This window comes from Hypomesus transpacificus, chromosome 20 (assembly GCF_021917145.1).
Source record: "Hypomesus transpacificus isolate Combined female chromosome 20, fHypTra1, whole genome shotgun sequence".
Taxonomy (NCBI): domain Eukaryota; kingdom Metazoa; phylum Chordata; class Actinopteri; order Osmeriformes; family Osmeridae; genus Hypomesus; species Hypomesus transpacificus.
The window spans coordinates 4,641,011-4,653,717 of record NC_061079.1 but is presented as its reverse complement, the minus strand read 5'-3'; the positions used below and the strand labels follow the sequence as shown (position 1 = coordinate 4,653,717).

The 12,707-nt window shown below is 42.7% G+C and overlaps 1 protein-coding gene across 1 annotated transcript; it reads right to left on the bottom strand.

Annotated features, from left to right (window-relative positions):
* Window positions 1-648: 648 nt before the first annotated feature.
* Window positions 649-7,882, bottom strand: LOC124482763 (V-type proton ATPase catalytic subunit A). Its single transcript, XM_047043261.1, has 15 exons — window positions 7,686-7,882; window positions 6,900-6,997; window positions 6,624-6,752; window positions 6,147-6,361; window positions 5,898-6,035; window positions 5,591-5,742; window positions 5,260-5,422; window positions 4,750-4,858; window positions 4,497-4,619; window positions 4,273-4,387; window positions 3,982-4,045; window positions 3,672-3,875; window positions 2,072-2,166; window positions 1,663-1,834; window positions 649-1,558 (listed from the first exon to the last, which is right to left on the bottom strand). The coding sequence occupies exons 2-15, from the start codon at window positions 6,979-6,981 to the stop codon at window positions 1,466-1,468; spliced, it is 1,854 nt and encodes a 617-aa protein (XP_046899217.1). The 5' UTR covers window positions 6,982-6,997; window positions 7,686-7,882; the 3' UTR covers window positions 649-1,465.
* Window positions 7,883-12,707: the final 4,825 nt, after the last annotated feature.

The following is a 12,707-nucleotide window of genomic DNA, read 5'->3' as shown; positions in this document are numbered from 1 at the left end:
ATGTAAGTACACACTTCCAAGATCTAGAAGTAGACAGCAATTTTCTTATTACCCTCAAAGTTGTGGAGTGCTACAAAACATATTTTGATGGGGGATTTGGGGGAAGTATGTGTTTTGAGTTTAGCACCACAGTGAAGGCTTCGTTCTCGAAAGGTCAGTCCTCCACAGCACCCTTGTATCATTACCCAGAGACCTATCCCTAACTCATTCTACAGTTCTCTGCCAAGAGAGGGGGCCCTATTGGCACAGCAGACCCCAGAGTCAACTGTAGAAGGGAGGGCACGCAGCCCAATGAAGTGACATGTTCAAACCAGCAGGGAAGGGATAAGACAAAAAACAGATGATAGACAAACACAACTGTATGTGTCGTTTAAACATATGAATTGTCATCTATTCATAGGTGGGGATAGAAGACTAAATCTGTCAGCATAATTGAAATGTGATAAACCCATATTCTGAATGTTTTTTCTCTGGTTTATTTTAAAAAGAGAAGATATTTGTGTTGAATGTGTTGAATAACACATCTGTATAATTTGTGGGTTAGGGTTAAGGGTTGTTGGTTAATCTGTCAGTATATCAGCTAATGCCTGATCTGTTCATGTATTCTGTCTTATTGTTCATTCATGTTGACATATGAGATACTGTGGCTGAATGGAAAAAGTCATTATCAATTTATTTATCTTTGAAACCAAGTAGAATATTTGTCATAAATATACCAGAACATGTTTCCCACAAAGGACTAACAGTTTTACACACACGTACACAGAGAGAGACAAATAACCAACATCAACAACAACAACAACATCAATGTATCCTCAGAGAAAACATATTCACATCTCTGAAGTAAGGTTGACGACAAGTGTCTCAACATCCTGACAACAAACAGGGTGCCTCCGTCCCTCGACCAAATGTCTCAATTTCAGTCAACAATCTGTCTTGTATACATCCACGTGTGTCAAATCAACTGACAAGTCAGCATTCTGTTGCAGCAGCAAGTTAAGTGCAAGTGTTGAACCTGATTGGGGCCATACATGGCTGGCTGCAACAAGGGGGCTATGAAATCGCTTGTGGTCACTTGCACATCTATGCAAGTAGGGGCAGCAGCAGTTTTATTGCTACAATCAAAACATTTGGTCCTTCTCTCCGTGTCACATTTGGTACCGATGACTTCAAGTTTAAACCCAGGGGAATCCAGCAATGCCTTGTAGACGACAGTAGGGTTTCGTAGGGTTGTACGAAACACATAAGAGTGTAGCGTTGTGATAAGGGACATAAGATCGGAATGTGGATCTGGGTAGCGGAACACCAAGGATAGAAATGAGTTGAAGGGATTGTAGTGAGGTCACAGGCCCAAAGAAGACATTCACAAACAGGGCGCCACTGGAGCAACACATTGCGTTTCACTGGGGAATCGGGAAAACTAGCAGGGCTGGGAGAGGAAGGGATGTCGAGAGAAGGACAGAGCTCAATCTTCCAGGCTGCGAAATGAGTTCTGCATGTCCTCTAGAAGCTGGGCGTAGTCCGCCTTGATCTTAGCCTCCCCGTCTTTCACTGGGTCCTGAAACAAGAGTTAAGAAGACAGGAGGGTTTGGAGTCAAGAGTTCAAATCAAATGAGCAGTTCAAACATCCTTGGATTGTATAGAGTTGGCATCAGAGGCTACCTTGAATTTCATGGAGCTGATCTTGTACAGGACTTCTCCCATGTTCTCGCGGATAATGGACCAGGTGATCTTGTTGTCACTCTGGGATGTAGTTTCGACCGCGTGCCGGGCCAGGTCGTAGAAGGCGATCATGTTGGACAGGATCCCCACGGTCTTGTAGAAGGGGCAGAACCTTCAGGGAGGGGAAAGGGGGAAGGTTTGTCGTTCTGAATCATCCTTAAAGCAGCCTCTCAATCCTGGTTCTGACTAGGATTGAGAGGCTGCGTTTCGCGGCACTTAACAGACAAAAAAACGTTTGTCAAGGTCTACTGTTGAACACACACCGGTCACTCAGATATGTATATAATAAATAAGGCCAAAAAAACTGTAGTTGTATCCATCATCCATCTTCCAATATTGCAATGCTCACCTGTCATAAGGAGTATAACCATTCTGTTGTAGGAAGTCATCTTTGATGAGTTTAGCAACCTCCAATGTAATCTTGTCAGTCTCTGCCAGAGATGCCTGTAATAAAGAAGGCAATAGGATTCCTACAAAGCATACCAGTTTGGTCTATCGACGGAATGTCTGATCGAGCCGTATGGTTAGGACAGTAGGTTACTACACGGATCAGCTGACGGGAACAAGATTATCTGAAGAAAACATAACCATTGTGGCCCCTACTTTTAATGGAAGCTATGTGCTCTGAAGATTCAAAATGTAGCAATTCCGCTCCAGTTTCACTTCCTGATAGTAATGCTCTTGTTCTCAGTTCCTAATTTAATTTCCGTGACACCTCTTCGAAAAATTATACATTTGTTCCAGGTAGAAAGAATACATATTTTCAGTAGCCTATCATGTTTATGATTATTAAGACATTACACGCACAAAAAAAATCCTTTAAATCTCAACAACATTCAACTGAGTGTCCTGTTGGCACATGTTTTATAAGAATATTTTCAAAGGTTTGAAAGGGTAGACAAAAACTAAGACCGTCGGCGAGTATATATACTCGACGGGATCGAGGCCGTGTCTGTAACACATGCACGGCAAAACTTGTACATTTCGATAAACCTTTGCAAAAGTGTTTCTTTTTATGATGTAGGCTAATTATAACAGAATAAAGTATTCAATGAGAGTTTAAAGGGCATCATTCAAAGTATGTAATGTTAAATTGCAGAAATGTTCGTTTTTCCCAACGTAAAGGACTATTTCCCATCATGCTTTTCACGTGTCTCAAAAAAACTGCAGTGCAAAACACAATCTATGATCAATATACTGAGGAACTTGACAAATATAAAAGAATGCAGTTTCTGTAGTTCCATCTGATGTTAGTGTTTTTACGACATTGTGGTATGATTGACTAAACGTTCCCGTTGAAAGGGAACATGTGAGTGTTTTGGTAGTCATAGTGTATTATGTTAGTGTATGATTGTGTTATGAAAATTAGTGTTTGAGATTAGTTTACAATGTGTGATTTTGAGCATGAAATGCCAATTGTGTGCTGTAGGTGTGTTGGTGCGTTAAGAGTTGATGAAAATTGTTGGAAGTATTGAAAAAAATGTCATAGCGATCGTAAAAAAACTGTAAATTGAGGAGGAATATTTGGGGTAATACCGCCAACAGGTGGCAGAGGGCTGTACTATGCCTACTAACTAGTAGCCTACATGCCAAATTAAACAATCGCATAACGGTGTGCCACCCCAGACCCTGGTCTCGTCTCCCGGATACCTGACAACGTACCCAAATGTTGAAAGGTAAGGTAATCTCACAGCAAACTTTGACATTGAAAATGTATACTGTAAACAGTCCAATAGAACAAAGTGACATAAAACATGTCTAGAGCAGAGATGCCTGTAATAAAGAAGACAAGAGGATTCCTACCAAGAATACCAGCTTTGTCTTAAACTCTCCACACACCTCACCTTCATTAAGATTGGGGTTGACAAACACGGACAATACCCAAAAGAATGCGAATCGCGACCCCCAACGCCACGCAACAAAACAATATTTCGGAAACCTGGCCTCACCTTGCCGACCAACTGGACGATCTCAGCCAGGTCCTCCTCCTCCTGCAGGATCTCCTTGGCCTTGGTGCGCAGCGGCACAAACTCAGGGAAGTGCTTGTCGTAGTACTCGTCCAGAGCGCGGGTGTACTTGCTGTAGCTGATCAGCCAGTTGACTGAGGGGAAGTGCTTCCGCTGGGCCAGCTTCTTGTCGAGACCCCAAAACACCTGAGAGAAGGGGTGCAAAAAGAAAGAGCCCGTTAGGAAGAGAGTGTCATAGTTAACAGCTCTCCCAAATAATTGAACGCCACTCTGAGGCCATTATATTTTTTACCTGGACGATACCCAACGTGGCTGAGGTGACGGGGTCTGAGAAGTCTCCACCAGGGGGCGACACACTGGGACAGAATAATAACAACATGACTTTACGTTCCAGTCGTATGAGAATAGTTTGCGAGATCTGATGAAATCAGAACCTGTTACCATACCTGTCATATTATGGCCGCGGTTCCTTTGGAAATAAGTTATACTAGATGACAGGATGCTATTTACGCAGGAAGAGGTTTGGAGAGCGCTGATCGTAGGTCAACAATGACCCCTGCTGGAAGATAGGTGTACTACTCACGCTCCCACAATGCTGACGCTGCCCTCTCTTTCTGGGTTTCCCAGGCACTTGACTCTCCCGGCACGCTCGTAGAAAGAGGCCAGTCTGGCTCCCAGATAGGCAGGATATCCACTGTCTGTCAACAGCATCCCACACAAGTGTGATCAGTCCAAACTGAGTAGAGTAACACTTCCAACTAGATTTCGAAGGGTCACCATTCGTCAGCACTGGCTCAGTGGACTCACCAGCGGGCATCTCAGCCAATCGCCCTGAGATCTCTCGGAGGGCTTCGGCCCATCGTGAGGTGGAGTCAGCCATCATGCTCACATTGTAGCCCATGTCTCTGAAGTACTCGGACAGGGTGATCCCTAAAACGCAGAATGGAAAGTCCGAGGTGTCACAAAAAGAGTAGGAGTCGTCGTCGTCACGGCCGTGCTATGTCTTCCCAGCTAAACTGACCTGTTATACTTTAAAAAACAGTTGGACAGACTGAGATACCTGTGTATATGGAGGCCTCCCTGGCAGCCACAGGCATGTTGGAGGTGTTGGCCACTAAGGCTGTTCTTTTCATTATACTCTCAACCTTTCCATCCACTTCCATGGTAAGCTGTCGGATGGAGGGGAGCACAGTAGATTAGATGTAACAAAGGCTGAACATCCTGGAAAATTCTTAATTAAGTTGGTATTATATTCTAGCCTGGCTGCCAGCCCCGCCCACAAAACAAAATTGGTCGGGAAGTTGGGTCTGGGGAAGCTCAGTTGGGGAAAAACTATGTCCGAACAGGAGCTGTTCGGACCAATTAAATTGTCAGGGCGGGCTCAACGGAAAGTTATCAGACTCATATTCTGACAAAAATTATGAGTATGACAACGTCAGGCTAATTATATTCCTTTAACACCCACCTACTGGTAAAATATGTTAAGTGTAAATGTATATCGTATTTAACAATGATTAGTAATAATAATAATGTTAAATTCAATGAAATCCATTTCCCAAGAGCCACCAACCTCAGGGAAATCTCGCAGTACTTCAGACATCTCATTCCCTCGCTCCCCACAGCCCACGTAGACGATGACGTCACTGTTGGAGTACTTGGACAGGGACTGAGAGATCACGGTCTTCCCACAGCCAAAGGCTCCCGGGATAGCAGTGGTCCCTCCCTGGACACAGCTGTGTACCAAGACAACCATACCAAGACAATTGTTTCTACAGTTTTTATGATGAAAATGTTATAATTCAAAAAGAAAATCCTAGCTAGTATGATAGCTTGACTACAATAACTGTGAAAGGAGGAGGTGTTAAAGAAGACAATTTTGGAGTAATGAGAAATATATTCACGGGAAAAGGGCGTCCAGAACTCTCTGGCCAGTAAGCAGAGGATGATTGGCAGGTAACTTCTCTGTGACAGGACGAATTTGTCGCACCGGCCAAACTTGCATCATGGTGAACTTGTCCTTTACTCCTTCAAACTCCAGTTCCAGCACTATATCCTGACATACAAACATAGTGCAATTAATCTGACAATAAAACACTATCAAAATTGCTCTTGAACTGAAACAAAAAAACCTGGATCTGCCTATTCTTTAGCGTAGGGTCAGCTTTGATCTATGCTCTGGACAGAAATATGTCTGAGTAAACCACTTACAGAAACATCGTAATTTCCAGGTGGGGCCAGGTAAGTGACTGTGCCTCTGTTCCGTGGTGGAAGCATGAGCTTGTGCTTGATCAGGGAGTTCTCAAACACCATGCCATAAATATCCCCTCCGGTAATGTGACTCCCAACCTGACAGGAAGAAAGTATGGATGCTATAATGTAGATACTTCTTTTTGGAATAAAACCCTATATACAGACCCACCGTACACAACACAAAGGCCTCAATCAAGTTTGTCTTACTCTGAGGCTCTGTCCAGGAGAAAACTCCCATTTAAGGTCTCTGTTAAGGGCGCCGATGTTAACCCCTCTGGGAATGTAGATACTCTGAGTGAGGTCATTGATGTCCTTCAGCGGACGCTGAATACCGTCAAAGATGGAACCCATGATTCCTGGCCCCAACTCTACAGAAAGAGGTTTTCCTGTCCTGAGGACAGGGTCTCCGACAGACACACCAGCTGACGCAGAAGTTCAGGGAAACATCATAAAATACCAAGGTGGGAGGAGAAGTCGGTTAAGTGGAGGTGGATATGAGACTGAGAAGTACGCACTCGAAATCTTATACAAGTTCAGAGACCGTCCAAGAAATGTGGGGTCGACGCTATTCCCCGATATGACAGTTACATTTTTTTTACATTCTTGCTTGTTTTCTCATGGGACAAGTTCCCTTTGGGAAACAGCACAATCATGTACAGTATGGGTGCCATTTTGAAAAGATACATGTCTCCTCGTAGACTTGAATGGTGGCCATGTCTCCCTCTAAACGGATGATTTCTCCCACCAGCTCACTGTGACCAACACGAACCAGCTCATACATGGCTGCTCCTGCCATGGCTGTTGCTGTAACCACTGTGGGGTGAGAGGTCAAATAATAAGTAGGAATAAATGAATGAAAGTGATTTTCTCATCGAAACAACATGTTATAGGAGGCATATAAGAAAACTGTACTACAGATTGACATAACATATATCATAACATGACTGCTAGACAACTGACCTGGACCTGAAACCCCATGGACATATCCAAACTCGCTCTCCCGCTCCTCATCACGGATCTTAGGAAGCTTGGAAGTATCCATCTTAAACTTGTGTGACCTTTAAAAGTCAGAGATAGAGATAGAGAGGATTATCTAATAAGATCGAAATACATTGATACTGCAAGTTCAATCTCTGTCAGACCAAGCTGACATATTGAAAACCCAGGCAGGCATGCTTTAGCGAGTGAAAGAAACACAAGATTGAGAAAAACACATTGGCTTAACTTTGCACAGCCATATGACTTTAACTAGTCTATGCACCACCAGTGAATTTAGAAAAATATGGTAATGTATATAGACAAAGGGCTTGCCAGGACTATCCATCTGTCTACACACATACATTAACATAGCCTTAAAATACACAGGTAGCTTGCTCTTGCTGTCATGATATCCCATACATTTCCGCAATTTACACACTTTGAATGATGCCCTTTAAACTCACGTATAAGGCACAAAAGCCAGCTTCAACTAGCTATATTGTATTCTATCCACCCAAGGGATAAATAGCTAGAACATAAGTTGCAGGCAATGAGTTTGAGTAAGGCACTCATTTACTGTACTGTCTGACAACAACTAGCAAGCCAAGCCCTGGCTAACCAGTAAGCTGCTTTTGGTTTAAGTCCACACGGGAAGAAGACTAGTTATCATCGTTAGCGAGCTAGAACAGTTACGATACAGTATTGCGCTGCAGTCTGTGACAAACGCTGAATAATGTTAGTCAAATGTAGCCCAAGTCATATACCTACTTTTGAAATGCAAATGCCCTGCGTGATTCGCAACTCGGAAAGTCTGATCGAGTCGTGTGGTTAGGACAGGAGCGAGGTTAACAACACGGATCAGCTGACGGGAACAAGATTATCCGAAGAAAACATAACCAGTGGCCCCTACTTTTAATGGAAGCGATGTGCTCCGAAGATCCAAAATGGAGCAAATCCGCTCCAGTTTCACTTCCTGCTAGTAATGCTCTTGTTCTCACTTCCTAATTTAATTTCCGACACCTCTTCGAAAAATGTATAGCCTACATTTGTTCAAGTTTTCAGTAGTAAATTTTTATGACTAATGATCGGTGACATTACACAAAACATTACAATTTCCTTTTTGATCACAACCAACATTCAACTGGGTGTCCAGTTGGGACATGTTTAAAGGAGACATGAAATGCTGTTTTTGGATGCTTTTATATAGGCCTTAGTGGTCCCCTAATACTGTATCTGAAGTATTTTTCCCGAAATTCAGCCTTGGTGCATAGTTACAGCCACTACGAGCAGTCCCTCAATGAGCTTTCCTCAAAACGCGCTGTTTCTGTGTCTGTAGCTTTAAATGCTAATGAGGAAGAGAGGGGCGGCAACATGCGCTAAAGTTTACAACGGATGTATCGCAATGGCTCGTAGCCCCCGTTGCTGTAAGATGCCTCGAATTTAGCCATTCTCATCTGATCACCCTGGTTTGCAGAGGTGCACACTCTTAATAAATTCAATGAGGGGAAAGGCGGATATCGCGCACGCCATAACACCAACAGCATAACGGTTATCCAAATAACAAAGAAGTGTACAACACTGGCGTTACAGCGTTTGTATTCACACACACACTTGATGCCATTTATCTTTACATTAGCAACAGTAACTCAGCTGTTAGCTGCAGAGCTAATGTTACAGCCACATTCTAAGGGTAGCAAGCTAGGTAACCATATACAGTAAACCAACAAAATGATATAGCAATAGTTAACTTACTTGTACAAGGTTTGTAGCTTGACCAAGGAGATATAGTAATGATCCAGAATTTAATTTCAGCAAGGCCAGCTTTGTGTTGGCTCAAGTTGAGGAAACAGTAGTGGCTGAAATGTTTGGCGCAAACATGCAAAACTTTGGGAAGTTGTGTCGGCGCATTACCAGCGAAAATAAAATTGAAATAGTGGTTGTGCAGAGGCTCGGATGCAGAAACTAAAAAAAGATGTGTGCTTGCATTTGTAGGCTACATCCAAGCACTGAGCAACTTGTATGCATCCTCTGTTTGCTCGCCATGATGTCTCTCCAGGAAAAAACGATATCGCACTCGCCCTTGCACGGTGGTAGCTCAGTTTCTCATGGGTGGGCCAGATGATCTGGGCGTGCAAAGCAGAGAGAAGGGAGGTAAACTTGCTCCTATGTACGTCACTAGGAGGAGATTTTGAAACAGAGCAATTGAGCCTTAATTTTGTCAAAGGCGGAGAAGAACACCCAGGGCTTGGTTTACACCTATCGAAGATTCTAGCCACTGGGGGACCAAAGGCAGGCTAGGGGAACTCATATTGATGTAAAACAACCTCATAAAATGAGGTTTTCATGTCATGTCTCCTTTAAATAAGAATATCACTCACAGATTGAAATAGGACGACAAAAACAAAGACCGTCGGCGAGTGTCTACTCTACACTGTAGCCTACAGATCTCCATCTGGGTCGCGGCCATGTCTGTATGGACAGCAATACTCGTAGGCCAACATTTCCATAAACCTTTGCAAAAGTGTTTATTTTCATCAGGTAGGCTAATTATAACAGAATAAAGTAGGCCTATTCGTATGAGTTTAAAGGGCATCATTCAAAGTATGTAAATTGTGGAAATGTTCTGTTTTTCTCAACGTAAAGGACTATTTCCCATCATGCTTTTCGCGTGTACGCAGACCAAATAAAAAGTAGTCTATTACTGGATATACTAACATACGTTACATGTCTGTCACTTCAAACACTTTTTAGCGTAGCCTACTTTTCCTACTAGCGTGGGTATCCTGAAAAACACAATGTTGAACCATCAAATGCAATGTCATGGTCAAGAATAGATAAGTAGAGGCTTTCGATACATGAACTTGTGTTCCGGTAAACTGCAAACAATTGAGATGCGCACGATATGCTGCTGCAGAAAACCAGGATATGATAGTATTTAAAATGGCAGAAAGGCCGCTCAGATCATGTAAATAGTTAGATTAAAGAGCAAAAAAGTTGAAGAGGACAGCCCACAACAATGTCAGCAATTCACCATTGACCTGTCGTATCATAATTTTGATTTGTGTTACGGAAGTCTTGAAATTGGAGTGAGAATGTCGCCTGGTATAAATCACATAGTCTAACGTAATGTCACAACGTTCATAATTGTACAGTTTTACAGTAAATTGTACATCTAAAAAGTCGAGCAGGGCGGCTTTCAAGAGATATGGGAATTCAGCTTTTAGCCAGCTGGTCCGATTATTTTTGCGATTTCTTTAAAACTGGCAATCTGAGTGAGACTGCGTCCCGTTTTGACATTAGCATCAGTCAGACTTGGGTCGCTCACTGGCAGTGTGCACAATGATGTATTTCACTCCATTCTACACTAGAAACGTCAGGGAGGACTGCCTAATGTAGATACGAGCCTGATGAAGATAGCCAGAATCTCGGATTTCTTTAACCGAGCCTGTTTCATTCATCATTTGCCTGAGAAAGTGACCTCCGTTAGCCAGGCTAGTTTTGCCTGATCACTTGGTCAGGCTATTTAAGGGTATCGGGGTCAAGTGACTTTTGTGCATAGACAAGTGAAACGTAAATGTATTTGTCCAAAGGCCAAGAGCCTCAAAAAGTTAATATTAAAGGGGCAATTGACTGGGTTTTTTGGGTATTTCACACTGTTCCTTAAGGTCTCCGAATAGGGTATGTACATTGGTTGGGTTGAAAATGGCCCGTGTGCTGTTCTATGCCCTCTGACAGATCCTCTGAAATGTTCCCGGGAAAAAACACTAGCTTTTCTCCTTTTATGGTATGCTCATTAATATTTAGATCAGCTGCGCGCTGATTGGTTGGTTATCAACGAGTGAAGCTGGGAGCAAAAACGCAACATGGCCAACAGCAGCACTCGCTGAAACACCGAAGTTGGAGACTTGAAATAAAAACGCGCAAATAAATCTATTGTGTCTACACAACACTGTTTTCAACAGATTGACTATATATAATTTGAAATGATAACATTACTTGTTTCCACTTCTGTTGTTGAAGCAAACTGGATTGATTTAGGTGGGTAGAACGTTAGGCTACAGCTTAGCAACCAAACCATATCGTGATTCTACTCGGCTTCAGTTAGTTAGCTAGGCTAGCTCTAGATATCTTGCTGTAAAATAACATGACAAAGATCTGGACAAACATGCATCATGAATTGTACATTTTCATTACACAGGTTATTTATTTGAATGAAACACAGTCAGGAACATGAATCAACGTTAGCCCCATTGCCAATAAACTAGGCTAAATTATCACACATTCTACCTATGCTCTTGCGTTAACTACTGTAGCAAGCTAAACTTGTTTACATGCCTACAGTCTAGGTGTTACTAGTAACAGTTAATAGCAATGCTAACGTATCCTGTATCTAGAACCTGCCTTTCTCCAGTTCTTTCAAATAGATTATCTAGACAGGCGTTAGCAATAAGCCAGACTGCAGTTCGTTTTCTGGCTATTTTTCGGAAGCTTCCCTTCTAATGCCGACTACAGCCAGTCTAGCTAGACTAGAGTCATTTGATGTGTGTAGAAACGTATTTAGCATTCGACCTGGTATGCTATATACAGGAAACGTTAGCATTGCTAATAACTGTTAGCACAACATCATACTGTCCTTAGCTTGCGGTTGCAATGAGCATACGGTTGGAACAGCACCTCTTTCCAGGTTCAGCTTCCTAGCATATCCTGCTTGAAATTGTCCAAGGTTGTCAAAACTGTCTTCGGTGAAATGTTCAGAGCAAATGAATGATTGAGTGTCGAACTTCGCCGGGATCTTCTCATAGACAACAGCAGCCATGCCTGTTGAATGTTTGGCTCCTTGGGAAGACTGTGAGTGTTAGCCTTCCCTGTACAGCCTGGAACACAGCATTTACGACCGTGGTCCATTTTCAATATCCTTGTTATAATTCAAAACGTTCTTCTTTGTAATTCCTTATAAGTAGCCTACACAGAGCAGCGCGCAGCTAAACTAGTATCGGAGATAGACGCTACCTCGGGCTGGTCTGGATGTAAATTCTGGGGCGTGACAAAGATACAGACCAGAGCCAATAAGAGGGCGACCACCGGTCCTACGTAGGACCGGTGGCTTTGTTGAAAAGCTAGCGTTTTACAGCCAAATTTTTTCTTTTTGAGATTTGAATAGGAAAGAGGTGTCAATGGACTTTGATATTCACGGTATGTTCAGTTTACCCTCCGAACTGTCGTTTTTCAACAATGACAAGGTCAAATCGGTTTTGCAGTCAATTGCCCCTTTAAGCCCAGCAATCCAGTGGCCAGAGAAATATGATGACCTGATCGACACTCCAAGTGTAATAGACCGGGGAGAAGGTCGTCTTTTGCAACCGACATGCGCAGTTGAGCCTGCTTGACAGTTGTGTGACGTAGGGTGATAATTGGTCTATTAAAAACATTTTAGCAGAACCGTGTTGTCCGCTTTCTATCAAAAGTAATTGGGTGCTAGGCAACACCTGAAACACACCGTGAGAAGACATGAGAGCTAGCTACAATTAGCCTACCATTTATTTTTTCATTTTCAAAATGAAAATAGCTAAAAATGCCATATAAACAATTAACTAACCTCGACCGTTCGGTCATGCAGGGAAATATCAAACTGGAGCTTGAACGTATAGGTTGATACAGCAAAGCCGTATTGATAACCCTGAAAGTAGCAGGGAAAATGTTTCTTTACTTTACATGTAGTCATTTAGCAGATGCTCTAATCCAGAGCAATTTACAGTAAGTGCAGGGACATTCCCCCGAGGCAAGTAGGGT

Excerpts from the sequence above, each read along its gene's own strand:
- LOC124482763 (XM_047043261.1), bottom strand. The coding sequence starts at position 6,981 with ATGGATACTTCCAAGCTTCCTAAGATCCGTGATGAGGAGCGGGAGAGC. Across the intron at positions 6,362-6,623 it reads TCAAGTCTACGAGGAGACAT|CTGGTGTGTCTGTCGGAGAC; the intron begins GTATCTTTTCAA and ends CTTCTGCGTCAG. Across the intron at positions 5,743-5,897 it reads CTGGAAATTACGATGTTTCT|GATATAGTGCTGGAACTGGA; the intron begins GTAAGTGGTTTA and ends TTTGTATGTCAG.